This window comes from Monocercomonoides exilis (assembly GCF_001643675.1).
Source record: "Monocercomonoides exilis strain PA203 chromosome Unknown scaffold17-1647472, whole genome shotgun sequence".
NCBI classification, from domain to species: Eukaryota; Preaxostyla; order Oxymonadida; family Polymastigidae; genus Monocercomonoides; species Monocercomonoides exilis.
The window spans coordinates 1,308,605-1,327,087 of NW_027150562.1; the positions used below are offsets into that span (position 1 = coordinate 1,308,605).

The window sequence follows — 18,483 nt, forward strand, 5'->3', positions numbered from 1 at the left end:
ATCATTTGACAGTATCATTTTCAGTGATAAAATGCTTGCATGTTTTATAAATACCACGTAAAAATATTGGAAATGTTATTTGTTAAAATATATTTAAACTTCCATTTTTTATAAACAATTATTTTGTTGAAATGCAAAAAATTTCTTCAACGTTAACCCCTCAAAATTAAATTAAATTAAAAGAAACAATGGAAACTTAAAGAAAAGAACAAATAAAGACAAGTACAGAAGTTATCAAGTTAAAAAGAGTCTTTTGCCCATTTCTTCAAATGTTCTTTCTATTAATATTAATCACATAAGCTCAATGAATAACAAAAAATACAGTGATGTGTCAACTAATTCCCTTTTGAATAGAATTTTACAATTAGATGATTTTATTTGCTAAGAAGAAGAAAAGTTTGGAGTGGAAGGAATGGTAGATGATTCAGGATAAAGAGGGGGAAGACTGACATCAAGAGAAGAAATATAAGTTGAAAATGAAGCAGTAGACTGTTTTATTTGGGCAACAGCAAGTGAAGTGATTTCTTTGTTCAGAAAGCCAAAAAACTTATGTTTGAATTCAGCATCGACAGTCTTTAAAGCTTCAACGAATGCACTTGATTCTGGAGCTGAAGAAGAGCGAAACCATGTCTCATTTAAAAATTTCTTATACACTTGTTCCATGATCGTGCATAAAGAGCAAACAATGCGCTGATAATCAAGATAATCAGGAATTGGAGGTGTCTGAAGAAACTCAAAATATATGCCATATGTTGTACGATAAAGTGTTGGCTTGTAAATGTCAATGCCTGTTGTTGGCACTGTCTCAACTTCTTTTTTCTCTTTTGCCATCAAAGCATGAAGGCCCTGTTTTGCGAAATTTGAAGTATGATATGAGTATTCAAAAACAAATTGCGATAAGCTCTTTAAAAACTGTTGTCCAGAAGATATATCGAGTAATGGTGCTAGACTATATCCTAGGTAGAACCAGTCTTTGGATCTTGATAAATATTAATGTGATTAAAAAAAAAATAAAAAGTTCCAAACAATTGAGTAATTTTTGGAAGCGAAAGTGAAGCCTTTAATTCTTCTGGAGACAGCCGGATGTGATTTTGCCAAGTTATTCCTTGATTTGAATGAGCTCGGCGAATGTATGAAAGAAGTGCTATTTCAAATAAAGTCAAAATAAATAGTGAATGTTATTCATACCAGTTCTTTTTGTAACTATATGCTTATTTAATGCATTAACAGAAAAAAAATAAAAATACAAAGTTAAAAATTACTTTACCTCCACCAAGCTGTAATTTTGCTTTGTAACTTCATTCATTCGTTTTTGAGAATTATTTGATCTTTTTGATCAAGCAACCCAACAACAAAATAATGAGCAGAAGTCAGAAAGAAGCAAAACGTTTGCAGAGGATACAAAGCGAGTTTGTTCTTTATAATTTGAAAACGTTGAAACAATTAAAAAATGCATTCTGTTTTGATTAGAGCTGCGAAGGTTGTGCGACCTGCTGCTTTGGCACTGTTTGAAAAATATTTTTTTGAAAATTTTTTATTCAAAATGAATCGAACATGATGATTATGAACATTGTGTTATTAATTTCATTGTTTTAATAAGAACCAAAAAACCTCCCCCAACAATTCACAATGAGCAGGCATTAGCCACTTTAAGCATTCCTCGAGCAGTTTGAGAAGTAATTATGTGTTAAAGTTACATGTCAAAAATATATTTGCTCTAATATTGTTATAGCCTCCATCGGCAAATATTGCAACAGATTCAGAGCTTAGAAGTCAGCAGATTGCAGATGCTGTTAAAGCAGAGCATGAACTTGCTGAAACTATCAAATCGACTTCAGTTGAATTGAAGTGTGATATTAATGTGTTCATTAAATTTTTAATTTAGTTTTTGTTTTTGTTTTTGTTTTGATTATTAACGTTGAAAGGAATAAACTTACAAATGTTTTATCAAGACATCTTGCACGAGAACAAAGAAGAAAGGAAGCGCATGATAATTTGAAAGCACAATTGTGGAGCAAAGTCGTTCAAACATACGTTTGGAATTGCATATTTAATTTAAAAGATAATATAATCAAATTTGTTGCGTTAAAAAGATTTCATTTCAAGAAGAAGAAGAGTTTCCGATGGAAATGCGTATTTTGGAAAGGGTTTGTTAGATAACTATCTTTTTCTGTTTTCAGCAAATTGCTTAATTTTAGGCATCCCTTCGTCGCCTAATTGCTCAGTACTATGTATAAATACATCATTTGTTTTTGAACTGTTCAGTAATGTATTTTTATTGTAATTTAGGAGTTTTGGTGTGTCAGATCAACTCATGTGTATACAGAGCACGCCTTACAGTTGTTTTGTGATAATCTCGATGAACACGCTCATGAAATAAATGATCTTCCAGAAGATGAAGTGTGCATCATTATGAAATTAATGTGGAATATTTTTTATAATTCTTTTTATAATGTTTAATGATATTTAAAAATGATATATTGGAATTACTTTTTTGATCCTTCTTTCATATATATAATAATTGCTTTCAGCGTGAAAGGGATATTTCGTCTTTGGTTGAGCTGTATATAAATCAGTCATCAAGTGAAAAAGTGGAGGATTTGCTTCATGATCATCCATTTTGCGACGAAGAGCCAGAGGATCAACTTAAAAATGATGACGACGAAGACGGAACAAGTATCGGAGAGAACAGGGAGAATGAAGTGGATGAAAAAACGATTGCTGAAATGGTTCAAATTCTTGACGATGAGGACAAAGGCACTCAATTAGCACAAAAAGTGAAGACAACAGCAATTGCGAAAGGCTTGGAAAATGCCAGGGTATGAATATGTATCGTTTTTCACAATTTAACGAATTGGAAAAAATTTTTTAACCGATAACGATGATAATTTTTAAAAACATCTAGGAATCTGCTTTTACTCTTTTTGTTGAACAACTAAAGAACTACACTCCTCAGCTGGAATAATGTTATTTCTAGCAACAAAAGACATTTCACTTTATCAACAATTTTTAGAATTATGTTGGATATGTCAACAGAATACATGCTGATTTGATTTCATTCCGAAACTTTTTTTGATGGAAAAGAAAAAATATATTTGTGGTTAATTAGGTATTTTCGTCTCAGAGTGATAATTCTTATTTTCAAGCATGATACAATATAATCTTTCATCGTTTTTTTAAAGAGGATAATTAGTTAAATAGATGGTGTTGGAATAAGAAAATTTTATTGAAATAAAAATAACAATTCGAATAATCAGAGTTTATTCCAGATAACACCAGTTTATTCGAAAAAAAAATTTATTCCAGAAAGACCCAGTTTATTCCAATTAATCCCTCAACAAAAATATTTTTATGATCTCATTTCAATAATCGTATATATACAAATAATGAACACTATAGGATTAATGAACATTATTTTTTAAATAATCTTCAATTCTGAAAACTCTCGCCAAGCAGTTATGGTCTCAAATAATTTTTTGAAAAACTGATTTTCTGAACGAAAGAATTAAAGATCGATGAAATCACAGATTCACAACAAATCGCAAATACTGTATTTTTGATGATTTAAATATGGCATGTTGACATGCAAAATTGGCTGAATATTACTCAATGAAACAAGAAGCGTTAATTATGCAAGGAATGGAAATGCAATTAATTAAATTATTTAAAGAATCTATTTGCAGAATTGAGTTGAAATCAAACATACAAAGAAAATTTCGAAAAAGCATTTCCTCTGAGAGATTTCAGATTTTGAAATCTGTTCAGGAACAGAAAACTGCAAAGGAGAGAGTTCGAGTGCTTGAGTTCTCAATTTCTTCGTGGTAACTTTATGGTTCAAGTTATGGATTGTTATGTTGTGTTAATGCACAAATTACATTCAAAATGAGGAACCTCCAATTTATTTCGTGTACTGCAATCTCATTTGGTGCGGGTTTGCGTTTTTATCCAAGTAAATTTACAGCTCCAAGAAACATTCATTATTTCCATTTCTCCTTCTTCCTCCACGATTGCAAATGCTCAGCAACTTCAACTCCAAATGGTAACGATGTGTATTCTGTAGACAATAACAATCTTTTTTCATCGAACAACTCATTCTATGAATCGTATTGAATGAAGAGAAATGATAAAAGAATGTGCTATTATTATTATCATTCGGGCTGTTGGATGCATCAGCATTCAGAAAAGAAGAAATGGCAAAAGGAGGAAATGAAGGATCGGTAAATTGGTATGGACGGAAATTACAAGAGAGATCTGTGTGGGATAAGTGTGGCAAGCATGTAATTGGTGGTGTGTCATGAGCATTGACTAAAACGCAACAAGAAACTCATGCCTTGATTATTTATGGAGTTGCTCTGGAAGCAGCATAAAACACACAGCAGAAGAGTGTAGCTTTCATGCTATCTTCACGGTCTCGCTCTGGTTGTACGGGCAGCTCATGGCTGTACTAGACAAGACAGATGCTTCCATTTTTGCAGCCAGAGATGGAATATCTGGCTCTGTTCAGATATTGCTGATTCCTCTGTCTTCAAACAGATCGTCCTGTTCCTCTTCTTCTTCTTCTTCTTCTTCCGATCCTCCTCTTTTTCCGTTTTCTCTTCTTTGTCATCGCAACCAATGCATTCTGCAGTTTCGATGAATGTGCATTTTGACTTATTTCTTCATCCGCAGTGGGACATCTCACCCTGTTTCAGCCTTTCATACGGCTTCTGCGTGCGGGTTGTACTGAACGGAGTGAATGAGGTGAATGGACATTGCATGAGAAATGGAAATTGAAGAGGAAGGGGCTGCCAAACACATTGTGTTCATTTTCTCATTTTGTAACACTGTCAAGGAGCAAAGAGAATGAAGTGCATGTTCAAATGGAAAAGGCAAAAAATGCGGAGCGTTAAAGAAAGTGGAGAGCGATACAGAGGAAAGGGAAACAGCAGGAAGACCCAAAGGCGAAGATGAAGACGAAGGAGAAAGACGAGTTTTGCACATCGCAAATTGACGCTTTCGACACAAGACTTGCACACAAAGCAACAGAAAGGAAGGGGCAGAGGTTGAGAAGTAAACACAGCAAATATTCTGTTTATTCGACAGCACATTCTCATCTGTCTAGATGCACACTCAAAACATTACATCCTCCTCGACAATTACCATCCCTCCTTTTTCTCCCTTGCACCACATCCAATCATCTGCCTCTTTTTTTCTTGTTGGAACTCCGTTGAACCCATTCATGCTGTAATCTCCCTCCACCTACTCCTCTTCATTCACACGGAAGTCCCTCTGCACATTCAACTCAAGCTCTTCTTCTTTATCGTCCATGACTTCATTTTCCTCCTCTAACAATTCGTTCATTGGGTTCTATCGCTCTTGAAGTGCTACAGTCAATAAAAGTGCAAAGAATCTACAAAAGTTAAGGAAACATTAGATAGCAGACTATCAGGAGAATTCATTTTTTGAGTGCAAATGGAATGACTCAAAAACAACTGGAACATCATCATCTGCAACTGATAGAGTTTAAAGTGGATGGGCGAATAACAAACATAATCAGGTGTCTTGAATAATTTCATCGAAATATTTAACCTTTTGCAATTAAATATTGTTTTTGGTTTCTTTTTTTCCTGTTTGATCATAAATGTGAAATATTGATGGAAAAATAACAAAAAAGAATTAACAAACGTTGTGAAATGATCTATTATATTTTGTTGCTAACTACAAGTCTATTTTGATTGCATTTATTATTTGTGAATTGAAGAATATGATTTATCATCGTTCATTTTAAAAGAACAATAAAGAATTTTTTGATCGCAATACATTTTGAACAAATCTCATCAATAAAATGGTTTTTTAAAAATCAATAAATAAATATAGTTAAATCACAAGTGTTATTTAAGAAAATGATTCCAGGAAATTTTTTTTATAACCACAATAAAATTTCTTTTTAAAAAAGTTATTCGAAAAAGACTGACATTATTCCAATTAATTTTTTGATTCCAGTTAAAGGAGTTTATTCCGAATAAACTTTGTTTATTTGAATAAGTTATTTTTATTCGAATAAAACCTTTCTATTCGCATTGTATCTTATATTGATTTTATTAAAATCACAGATCTTTTCTTTTTCATCGTAATGATCCTTTTTAAAATCATTCATTTGTTTGAATTATGATCCCATTTTCATTCAAAAAGTGAATGAGGTGTATTCAAACTCAAAATGCAAGATAATATTTGAAATGAAACTGTATATGAAAAAAGAATAAAAAAATAATTATCATATTGAAGGGATAAAAAAGATTATTTTTCGAATGAAAGTTTGAATTTGAAATAAAAAATCAGATTTTTTTTTTGAATATTGAAAAAGGAAAAATCAACGATAATTTAATTTATTTCGACAATTCTTTCAACAAATAAAGTTTTTAACATTTCATGAAGAAGCAAGATTTGAATATAAAGTTATTTCGAATTGTTTTTGTTCAGTTTGTTAAAAATTTTTTACCTTCATTCGAGAAATAAAAAAGACAAAAACTGATAAACAGGTATGTGTTGAACCAAGTGAAATACTGTTTTATATTTCAACACCCAAATAATTTAATTTGAGAAGTCACTTTTCACAGAATAATCGGAAGTTGATTCATTTTTTCTCAATAATTGAAAATACTTCAACATATAATTTCTTATTTTATTCATTAATATAGTCAGTGTCAATAATGGTGGACACTTTCAACAACTATGGACAGTTGCATTATCTCAACAATTGATGACTTCTGCGTTTCAAAAGATATTCATATGATTCATTCAATAAAAGAAATTTCATGTCAGTTATCATTTTTAAATTATTTATGAAATTATATATAAATGTATATATATGGGTAATTATTTTTGATATCATATTTTTTCAAACAAAATTTTCGGAAAGAAAAATTTCATTGAGCATTAACAAATGAACACTGAAAAATGAAATAGCTTATAAAAGATGTCTTCATCTTTATTTCAATAAAAACATTTATTTGTGAAACTATTGGGAAGTATTTTGCATTTAAATTCAAAATTTCTTTCCAAATACAAACAGTATTTGAAAAATAAGCTCCCCGAAAAAAGTTATGATTTCAAAAATAATCACCCATATATAAAGATTTCTGAGCAACTTGAAGAATACAAATTCTCAAAGTTTCCGCAACAAATAAAAAAATTTTCCTTACACCTGTGAGAAAAATTGTATCATTTCCGTTTATTTAATGAGTCTATTTTCGTTGTTGGAAAAAATGGGAAATTAATTGGCATATAGCATCAATCAATGAGATAATTCCTTGGTTCAAAGTCATTTAAAGAGTCCGCCATTATTAACACCACTCACAGACATTATTGGGACTGATGGAAACAAAATATTGCAAAGCGTATCACACAGTCCAATGAAACAAATTTGGAGCTTTTTTTGATTGAACATTTTTCGTATTAATGGGAGATATATGAAAATAATAAGTGATTCTGAAGTTATAAGTGTCATTTTAATTTAATTGAACCAAATATTAAATTTCTCAGTACGAATATACATCATTTTAATTTTTGCTATGGATCTCTTTCGATCAGCTTTGTTTTATTCTGTCTTTTTTGTTTTATATTAACATTTTGTGGAATTAAGATTCCCTTCAAATGAAAGAATTATGCATTATTCGTTCTTTTTGCTTATTGTCAAATTGAATGAATCTTTCTGATTAAGATCAGATTAGATGGATAAAATTAAATTTTTTTGAATAGAGTTGATTATGTCAACAACAACATCAACAACAACAACAACAAAAAAAAAAAAAAAAAAAAAAAAAAAAAAAAAAAAAAAAAAAAAAAAACTGAAATACTTATTCATTTTTGTCTCGTTTGAGCTTTTTCAACCTTCGTTTTTTGAAAATCACTTCGAGAAAGCATAATAACAACAATATGGACTTGGAAAAATTTTCATTAATAATTATTTGAAACATCGGGATTATTTCAAAGAATAATGTTGTTTTAAATGAATGAATTATTTGTTAGTGATTTGAGTCATGTCAACAAAAAAACAAATGTTTGAAATGAAGAAGATAAAGCGCTGAAAGCAAGATTTAACAAATTCTATTGAAAACAAAGAATAGAGAATTGGATTCCCTCTTGAGATGGATTCATAAATGAAGCCAAAGAATTAATAATCAATTTTTTTTTATTAAAAAAGTTCAGTTGAGTTTTGAATGTTGGTTAAATAAAAGATGTTGTATTCAGTTGATGAATAAATGTTGAAGATATGATGTTGCTGTTGATTGAGAAGAATTGAAATATAAAAATTTTTCTTTGATGCAATAAGCAGAAGGTTGAAATGTTTCAAACGTCGGAAACGAAGATAATATTGAAATTGACGAATTCATTGAGTTTATTAGTACTGATGATGATGATCGTGAAGATAAGATATCAATAAATTCGTCTGATAAAAGATCTGCTGAATCCCATTGCATCGGAAGATGCAAAAAGTGAATCCAATTCACCTTTTGATGTTCATCAATAGCTTTTTGTCTTTGTTTTTCGATAATTTCTGCTGTTCTTTCGTTTCTTTCGCTTGTCGCTTTATGTATTTCATTTAGACTTCTTTATTTCGCAAGGTGCATCTGCTATATTTTTTAATTTATGTGATTATTTCTGTTATCAAATTTCATCAATCAAAAATTTCTGTTCGAAAAATTGGATTTAATATTCATTTGATTAACGCAAAAAAGTGAAATCACTAAAAAAAGATAATTGTTTCTTGAATTTTTCTCAAATATCTTATTTTCAAAGAAAATCAAATAGCTTTTCATTTGAATGGAAAATTTTTGCATTTAGCTAATGACCTTTGAAAAACAAACATCCTGAAAGACATTCCAATTTCAATAATAATCACCCATATTTAACAGAATCTTCTTATAAAAATAATTATGGCTAATAGAAATATACAGTTTGTCCAAAAAAAATGTTGATCTGTCCATAAATAATGTCGATCATACCGTAATAAATAAATCTTTCTCGGAACCATATTAACACTGTTTAAATCGTGAATAAAAAAATTTTTTTAATTCTTTATTGTGAAGAGTTTTTCCTGTTAAGCAAGAATGAATATGAATAAAATGAATTGATGTTTTCTTTTGATCTGCTTATTCATTGAATATATTTATTTTCAACTGTTAAATCTCTTCTTAAAACTTTTATGTTACAAAACTTTTTGTTTTCTATCTTTGAAGGTTATTATTCTATTCTTTGTGTCATTTGAATAACGAAACTTCACATTATTTCCAATTTTTTATTCTTGAGTTCCATATTTAAAAAACATTAAGCATCTGTTGTTAAAAACATGTTTTGTATGTCAAAGAAAGCATTTTTTTCCTTGTTGTTCATGAGACTCTCTCTTTGATACAGATTTATCAAATATAACCAAAACATACACCTTTGTATTCTTTTATTTTCATTCATCAAACACTCATATCAAATACAATAATTGCGATACATGAATGAAAGATTTTATCTTTACAACTTTAATATTACTGATTTTTCTTATTACTCTGTATTTTGCTTCTTAAAAAATAACATAATCAATCATTTCAACAAATACACAATATCCACAAAGCATGTTAAACAAGCAAAGAAATGAAAAAATGATCATTAAAAAATGAAAATTCATTGGCACAGTAATTCAATGATCGTAAATTCACTGGATCACATGGTACGTTGAAAAATCCTCATTTGTATAGCATGAATCAATAAAAGTTGTAACCTTGTTGTGTAAATCATTCTTAATAATATTTTAAGTGATACATCAACTAGGAAATAAACAAAACGATTGAAAACATGTTAAATTAATAAAACAATTAACAAATCCATTCGTTTGGACTTAAAAAAATTGATCTTCAACAAATAAACAAAGTGACACAAATCCAAATTAGACGAGAACAATAACAATTTGCTTTCTTCCAATGTGCTTGTTTTTTCTTTTTTTATATTTTCTCATTGCTCTAAAATTTCAACATGGTCAATCATGTGAAAAAGATAAATATACAGAGTATACGAAAGCAAAATCATATGCATTCACGAATTAAATATTCGCTAAATGATTTTCTTTAGAGACTTCAACTAAGCATACTTCATTAACAAATTGATCCTTCAAAAAACATGCAAAGAAAAGTGTTTCATTCAATATTGGGTGAGAAATTTGAATATTATTGATGGGATGATCGACATTATTTTTGGACAGATCAACATTTTTTTTGGACAGACTGTAAAATTAAATCAGCTTTTCATATCCTCAAAATAGTCAAAAATTGGACATAATCATGTCTAATTTAATCAAATTCATTTATTGTCACATTTTTGAATGCAAGATTATTATTTATGCTTTTTCATTCAATTTTAATCATTAATAATCACATAAAGACACATGCGTTTTCACAATTTGTTTTCATGTCACTGCATTTTTCAAAGATAAGTCTATTTTTTGATCAAAATTTCGAATTTTTTGATTTTTCAAAAATGTGTTTGATAAAGTTCAGATAATGAGTATTAATAATAAGAATTGTTTTTTCAATAGTCAAAAATTTGTTGAAAAGTTCCGTTTGTTTCATTTTCACATGAAAATGAAAATTAAGTATTTTTAACAAAACTTCATTCTAACTAACCAAATTTCACATAAATGAAAACAAACGCTTTATCATGTTATTGTTACCATTCTGTTAAAATTTGGAATGCTAGGATGAAATTTTGATAAATATATTTAATTCTCATTTTCATATGAGAATTGAACAAAACGAACTTTTCAAAAAATATTTGACAAATGAAAAAAGTGCACTTTGAAAGAATTTTTCAAAATAAAAAATCGACACAAAAATATTTATTTTAATTAATATTATTTAATATTTTTCCGTGCAAAGGAACGTCATTTTTTATCAAAATCAGTTATTGTCATAAAATGTTGTACAAAAACAGATGAGGATATATCCAATTTTTATTGTGTTAAAAGGAATACTGGATACAATGGAAGTTATGGGATTAATTCTTAAATTTTATTGAGAAAGTTAATTAATAATCAACTCTTTTTTCTTTTTTCCTATTTGCATTATATCTCAAAATGTTATCCAGCAACCTTGTATTCGCTTTAGAATCATTTCAAGTTAATGAATTTAATAAGATAAAAAATTTTTTGTGATGACAAGAAACCAATTACTAATCTGCAACTTTAAGTTTATCAAAACCCATCAACGACGAAAAACACAAAATTAAGCCTTCAGCCTATCAAAAAAAAAAAATCTTTCAACAACAACTGTGAGAAATGCTCACTTTGGAGTTCCAAGATGTATTTTTACAACAGCACAAAGTTCTGGCTTTGCACCAATGTTTACTGAATCCACTGGAATTTTTGCTCCTTCAAGTTGAGTTAGAAAAGTTAGAAAATAATTTTCAAATATTGCAAAGTCATGAATTGGCTGATCCTTTATGAAATCACACTTTCATTCGAGTTTTGATCAAAATTCTTTATTCCAATGGGATTTTGATAAATAGAGCTTAAACTGAAAACACATATTGTTCATGAATTGTTATTGCAGAAACAAAGTTTTTACTAAAATCCCATAGAGATTTAATTATTGATCAAAACTCGAACGAAAGTATGATTTCAAAAAGGATCAGCCAATTGAACATGTGTATTTGAACGAACAAAACTGACTGTTCCCAATCTGGTAAAAATTCTTTCCTCCAATTTTTCTCGGGACATATGATGCTTTTCGCTTAATTGTTTTTTCAATGTTCCACGTTTCCTCCTTAACGATAAAAAAGAAAAACCGTGTAATCAACCACAATTCATTCTTTTTCATATCCTGTTTTTCTTTCTTATCTGAATGAAACAAACAATTGTGAAAGTTGATTTTTCTGTTTGTCAATTGATGAATAAAGAAGACGAACATTTAATGTTTGAGATGAATGTTTTGGCTTTTCAAAAAGATGCATTAATGTGAAAGATCCATGATGAAGAAAGTTGAAAAGTTAAAAAAAAATGTTGCTTTTCAAAAGAATTATTTGCTTTTGTTCTTCCTCGTTGTGGGTGTTAACAATCAAAAAGAAGATACAAGAGAATGCGGAATACTGAACAAGGGAAGCCTGTCAGTCGAAAAAGTGCAATTGATGGGTCCATTTATAATTTTTTGTCATGTCTTTAATTCTTTGAGGAACTGAATCTTCTTCATTATGATATTGATTTGAAATGATGTTTCAGAATTCAAAATGTTCTTAAAATGATAATGAAGAATTTTAACACATTTTTTATTTGCAGAGTGAAATTTTAATAACCATAATGACCATTATTTCAATTCTTTTGAAATAATCATGATCTCAGAATTTCTGAATTATGAATCGAGTCAATCAAAACTGATTTGATTTCAGATAAAAAGAAATATATCGATATATAACGTTTAGAATATATTCAAAATGTATTAATTAAGAAAATTTTATGTATGGCTCCATTCGTTTCTTCAAACAATAAAAAGCAACAATGGGTTAAATAATCCCTTAAAAAAGTTTTTTAAATTTGTAATTTCGTTGAAAAAGTACCTTTCTGAATTTCAGAAGAAAAAGCAAACAAAGGATTCAAAAAAACACAACTCATTCTTCCATTGTTATTATTTCCGTTTATATTGTTTTTCTGTTTTCATGTTTTTGGTTAGCATTTGCTTTTTGCTATCAGCTCTCAACTCTTCTGGTTTATGCAACATCGAATCAATTGAAGGGAATTACTCTTCAAAGTGTGCGATTGTGAAATCAGCTTGCAATGACCCTTTCAAAAGGAGAATTCAGTGTTCAAATGGAGAAAATGCAAATCTGAATTTTGTTTGGGAAAATCATCGAAGCTCTCTTTCAACCATATTTTCATGCTGCAATTCATCAATCACTTTGAATATGCTGTACTGTGCTTCTTCGAATGTGAAAGGAAAAGATTGTGTGTTTTCCAATTCAATCATCAATATCCGTGATTGCATTCTCGATAATTCAGTTTTCAATAATCATCCGTTTGCTTTGTCTGGTTGCACTGTAACTGCTTGCAACATAAGCTTGTCATCCACAAAACACATGAACACTTTTCCAACACAAACTTCTTTTCACCTCCGAAGGATACAATCAACTTCAAATTGCTCCGTTTTTGTTTCCAAATCTTCATTTTCATCTTTCACAGACACTCCAGCATTCACATCTTTTGGCTGTGATGCATCAATTGCATTATCAATTGATTCATGCAACTTTTATAATGTCACCTCAAGCATACTTTTTGTTCGAAAGCAAACACAAAGCGGTTGTGATGCATCTTTTTCAAATTGCGACTTTCTTCGTTCATCACTCCCACATCATGCAGATATTGATAAATATTCTCAAAGATGGAATTCATATTCCGCATCAAACTGCTCATTCTCAAAGTGGATTCCAGCCTCATATGCACATGAATACAATGAAAGTCAAGATTTATCTTCAATTAGCAATTATCTTTTTGAAGACTGCCTATTCACCGTTGGTTCCACTTATGCCCTTGCTTTGAAAAATGCTTCCAACATAACAATTCATAATTGCTTATTTTCACAATGCAACAAAGGTGCTTCATTAATAGAAAACACTCACCAATTTGTTGTCAATCTATCAACTTTTTTGAATTGCTCAATCGATACATGTGGAGGAGCAATATCTTTCAATAACGTCTCAACGCACTTGTATAATTCGAATTTCAAAAATTGTTATGCTCAAAGAAACGGAGGAGCAATTCATGAAAATTATGACAGCGAAGCCACAATTGAAAACATCACATTTCAAACATGTTCTGATGGAGCATCTCTTGACAGATATGGTGGAGGAGCTTTGTGGTTTGGTGATTGTGGATTACACATTGTAACTGACTGTCAATTTCAAAACAATTCAAGTCCCATGAGAGGTGGCGCATTGATGTTCTCTTTTGATAGTGGGTATGCAGGGCCATTCACTTGCATGATCAAATTCTGCTATTTCGAGAACAATTCCGCTGGCATAGAAGGTCATGATGTGGCCATACTCAACAACTGGACATCAACTTTGAACAAGAATGCATTTGTTGAGTGCAGAACAATGACAAACAAATCTCTGAGAATGGTTAACGGAACAAAGAATGTGAGGGGCTGGATGAGCTTCGGATATTACGGTGCGATAAAGGTGAACAATAAAGAAGGAATGGATCACTTAGCATGCGGATTCAACCAGAGAAAATGCAAGACAATATCCTTTTCAACAACTGCTCAAGGAAGCCAAGATGGAAGTCTGACAACAATTTCTGTCGATCCCTCCACATATCTCAAGACAAGCTGCACCATTGGCTCAAAGAACATCAAATTGACAAAATCTGGGAGTGAAGAAGTCACAGAAATTTCAGTTGTCACTTCTGACTCTTTGTTCACAATCACAACTGAGTATTGACAATGAAATCCTTCACTGTTGTGCACGACACAACAATGACTTCGCTGAAAACCTCACTTTTCTTTCTCTCATCTTCAGGATCTTTGCATCTGCAAGAATGCATCATTCATGGAAACTCTTCCAGCGCTCAAGGTGCCCCACTTCAATCTTCCCTGTTTGTTCTGCAAGGAGGAAGTACAACAATCGAATCCTCCACTCTGGCAGGCTTCTGGTTTGCAACAACACCAGCAATCTCTTTTTCCGATGGATGCTCTGTGAATCTGACAAATTCCTCAACCTCGGATATTTCCAGAATAAGTGGCAACGGAGGAGGCATTGAAGGTATTGTTGGAACAAATATGGGGTTTGATGTTGAAAATTGCAAACTGAACAGATGCGGCTCCAACGGTGGTGATGGCGGTGGCATTTCACTGACCTTGTCAGATGGATCGTCCTTCAACATGATCTAATCATCCCTTGATGCAAATGAACATACATTTGATTCTTGTTGTTCATCTGAGGATGATAATTGTGGTGGTCATGGGGGAGGACTGCATCTTTCCATCACCCAAAGTGAAGCAAATGGGTTCAAGCTGAGCTCTCTGACTTTTCGCAACTGTGAAGCTCTGAGAGGAGATGACTTGTTTGTGAGAGCATTTGATCTGTCTGTCATCGCATCAAGCGAGAAGCTCAAATTCAGTATCGACGAAAACAACCTGACTTCTTTGGAAGGATATGAATCCTCAACAACCAACAACACTTATTCCATCCCACTGATTTTGTATTTTCGAGTCTTTTCCGCTTCTGCTTGTGTTGCTGGAAAAGAAGGGCATGATTATACTGCCTGTGGCTTCTCGGATTTCCCTTGTAGCACAGTCGAGTATGCACTTGACTTGCACTATAAAACCACGCCTGGCTTCATTTCCTTTCTTCGTTCATTTGTGCTGAACAGTCAGCTGATTCTCAAACAACAAGCAGTACATTTCAGCTCTGAGCCAGCCGGATCTTCAATTGGAATCTCATGCAATCAAGATGAAATTTGCACAAGCACCATCGAAACAAGAACAAAATGCCTTTTCGCTCAAATTTGGTTTTCTTTGAATTCATCACTGAATGAGAATAGAGAATGTGTGTTTCATTGCTGCAATGAGTCCTTGTCATTCTCAGACTGCTCCTTCAGCGCTGATTCGGTTGTTGCTGCATCTCTTGTGATTGCATCAAATGGTTCTTTAGATGTTCAAAACATGACAATAAGTGTGACCGAATTTAGTGCTCGCCCTGCCTTTGTTGTCAGTGGAAACGATTCCAGCTTCACATGCAAAAACTTCAAGTTGGAAAACGAGATAACATCGTTTGAGTCTGCAGTCGTGTTGCTGACAGACAAATCATCACTTGAAATATCTGACTCTGAGATAAAAAATACAGCTTTGGTGCAAAACAGTGCCATTGAGATTGAAGCTTCAACCAGTGCCACTGTTAAAAAAACAACTTTCCGCAATGTGAAAAAACAGAGCGGAAGCGGAGGAACGATCTCTGGTGTTGCAGGATTGGAAAAGAGTGTATCAGTTGAAAACTGTTCGTTCGAAAACTGCAAGTGCCAAGGCGCTGAAAATGCAAGTGGAGGAGCATTGAGCATCGAAGTGAGCGAGGGAGGATTCTTCTCATTCACAGAATCCCACATCAACCAATGCAGCGTGAATAAAACGAGCGGATTCGGAGGTGGATTGTTCATTACCCTTGGTACAAACACAAATGCTGATTTCTTGCTGAAAGATTCTCTGTTTTCGAACAACGAGGCAAAATATGGGAATGATGTGTATCTCATTTGTGACGATCTGAACTCTGCTGTTACACATTCCAGATTTCAACTCACATTTCACAATGAAGAAGGAAAGGAAATTGTGGAGTTGACTGGACATGATAGAAACCGTTTTGTGGATGTTAACACAGACTTGCTAATATTCCTCTTCCAGTTGAAATCAGACGTGGTTCACATATCATCAGACAACGGATTTGAAATGATCGGCTGCGGGACTGCCAAGTATCCTTGTTCATCTTTGTCAAAAGGATTTGCAAATATCGACACTGATGCTGAACACAAAAAGTTGATTATTTGTGTTCAGTCTGTTGTTGACAGCTCCTGTAATGTCTCCAATTTCTCGATTGAATCAAACGCACAACAACAAGATGAAACTGTCAAATCCTTTCTCATTTTTGAGGGTTCTGAAAACGATATTGCTGATGGCTGTCTCCAGAACTCATTCGATCTGTCGTTCCAATTCATAAGCCTTCTTCTTGATCGCTCTTTGTTGAATAAACAGGGCGTTATTGTGTCAACCAAATGGGGTGTTCTATCTTTCGTCAGCTGCTCATTTGGCTCAAATTGCTCCGAACTCTTCTCTCACATGCAGTTGGTTGTTATCAAAAGTGGAACGCTTTCAATTTCAGATATGAGCATAAATCAACTGAATTTGGACAAACCTCTGTTCGAGATAAACAGTGGCTGTTTTTGCTCCATGTGCAGGATCGAGGCATCAGATCTTGCAGCAAACAGCGGAGTGTTCGAAATCACAAATGGAACTCAGGAGGATGCAAATGGGGTGAGCGAAATAAAAATGAACAGTTCCTCATTTCAGAATGTTTCATGCAGCAAAGATGGTGGTGCGGTTTTCTCCTGTTCCCCAACGAGCTCATCAGCCTTGTTGATCGATAATTCCAGCTTCGACATTTGCAGAGCGGACATGTTTGAAAGAGGAGGAATGATGCTTCAATGCCTGAATCAAGATCGCAGATTCGAGATGAACAACAGCCAAATAACAAACTGTGGATGCTCCGTTGTTTCAGGCAAAGGTGGCGGAGTGTATCTGATTGTTGAAGGAAAGTTGTCGCCAAACTTTGTATTCAAATCATGTGTTTTCAATGGAAACAGCGCTTGGAAAGGCAGAGACATCTTTGTCGAATGCTGGAGCATCTCAGACCAGATCAATGAGTTCCAGTTCCAGATGGATCTTCGACCCGATGCTTTCAACCGCTTCGACGCCATCTTTGGTTCAGATGCTGCACACGACTCTCCTGTGGATCTGATTGAATATGTGACAATATACCAGCACAGCACAATCGTCATCTCTTCTTTGCCTGCCAGCAATGGTGTGAATGGACGCCAGTGCGGCAAAGCAACCCTTCCCTGTGAGACTTTTGGTTATGGTCTGAGGCATCTTATTATTGATTATTCTTCACGTTTGGTGGTTGACACATGCACCAAAATCGAATGCGAATGCAACATCTCCGATGTGGAGATAAAGTCCAAAATCAAAGAGAAAGCAAATCTCACTTTTGCAGCAGGAATTGCAAAAACTCGTGGTTATCTGCTTTCTATTGGCAACAATTCCATTTTCAATGATCTTCGATTCATTTGTCTTTCCGAGCACACACTTCCACATCTTTCATTGTTTTTCATAAATTCAGGGTGCATATATTTTGCATCTTGTGTGGTTTCTGGTGAAAGAGGCGGTGAATCTTCTTGGCCAACTGCGTTTAAACTGACCTCAAGCGAGCTGGTGATCGATGATTTTAAGATTGTTAATTTGGAGTGCCTCAGTCTCTTCGAATCCAATGATGGAAAGCTGTCGATAAGAGGAGTGAATGTTGAAGAGACAAAAACTTCAAAATGTTCCATTCTCTTGAGAAATACAGTTTGCAAAATCGAAAAATTGAATATTCTTAATTGTGACACTCACGAAGGACTATTCGCAGTTGTTGATTACAGTCCTTCCAATCAAGAAACGAAGGAAAATGAAGCTCTTTCCTTTTCGCTGTCAAGCTTCTCGAACATCTCTTTGTCAAGTTGTTCTTCATGCATGTGCTTCGACTCTATTTCTGAACCCATCGAGCTGCTCAACTGCTCTTTTTCGGAGCCTGATAATTGCGCTCAGAAACTTGGAAGCGTTGCAACTTTCTCAAATTGTTCAAGCATCATTGCTCAATCATGCAGTGCAGAAGGAAGCGTCATTTCACATTCAAACATCAAGAACAATGAGGAAATCTAGGATTATTGCA

General features: G+C 32.7%; 4 protein-coding genes across 4 annotated transcripts; 3 read left to right on the forward strand and 1 right to left on the reverse strand.

Moving 5' to 3' along the window:
* Positions 1-78: 78 nt before the first annotated feature.
* On the reverse strand, positions 79-1,320 carry MONOS_9463 (uncharacterized protein). Its single transcript, XM_067879964.1, has 4 exons — positions 1,268-1,320; positions 1,189-1,210; positions 1,027-1,144; positions 79-979 (listed from the first exon to the last, which is right to left on the reverse strand). Exons 1-4 carry the CDS (start codon positions 1,304-1,306, stop codon positions 382-384), a joined length of 777 nt encoding a protein of 258 aa, XP_067729351.1. The 5' UTR covers positions 1,307-1,320; the 3' UTR covers positions 79-381.
* Positions 1,321-1,450: 130 nt separating this feature from the next.
* Positions 1,451-2,965, forward strand: MONOS_9462 (uncharacterized protein; the record flags this gene model as incomplete). The annotated part of the gene is made up of 9 exons (XM_067879963.1): positions 1,451-1,506; positions 1,601-1,667; positions 1,733-1,848; positions 1,926-2,034; positions 2,094-2,147; positions 2,199-2,231; positions 2,290-2,400; positions 2,532-2,819; positions 2,906-2,965. The coding sequence occupies 9 exons, from the start codon at positions 1,451-1,453 to the stop codon at positions 2,963-2,965; spliced, it is 894 nt and encodes a 297-aa protein (XP_067729352.1).
* Positions 2,966-13,926: 10,961 nt separating this feature from the next.
* On the forward strand, positions 13,927-14,448 carry MONOS_15457 (uncharacterized protein; the record flags this gene model as incomplete). The annotated part of the gene is made up of 1 exon (XM_067868336.1): positions 13,927-14,448. The coding sequence occupies one exon, from the start codon at positions 13,927-13,929 to the stop codon at positions 14,446-14,448; it is 522 nt and encodes a 173-aa protein (XP_067729353.1).
* Positions 14,449-14,483: 35 nt separating this feature from the next.
* MONOS_15458 (uncharacterized protein) lies at positions 14,484-18,473 on the forward strand (the record flags this gene model as incomplete). The annotated part of the gene is made up of 2 exons (XM_067868337.1): positions 14,484-14,791; positions 15,002-18,473. 2 exons carry the CDS (start codon positions 14,484-14,486, stop codon positions 18,471-18,473), a joined length of 3,780 nt encoding a protein of 1,259 aa, XP_067729354.1.
* Between the last annotated feature and the right edge of the window lie 10 nt (positions 18,474-18,483).

Coding starts and splice junctions, on each gene's coding strand:
- MONOS_9463 (XM_067879964.1), bottom strand. CDS start 1,306: ATGAATGAAGTTACAAAGCAAAATTACAGCTTGGTGGAG. Junction 1,145..1,188: donor TATAGTTACAAAAAGAACTG/GTATGAATAACA, acceptor TATTTGAAATAG/CACTTCTTTCATACATTCGC. Junction 980..1,026: donor CTTCCAAAAATTACTCAATT/GTTTGGAACTTT, acceptor ATATTTATCAAG/ATCCAAAGACTGGTTCTACC.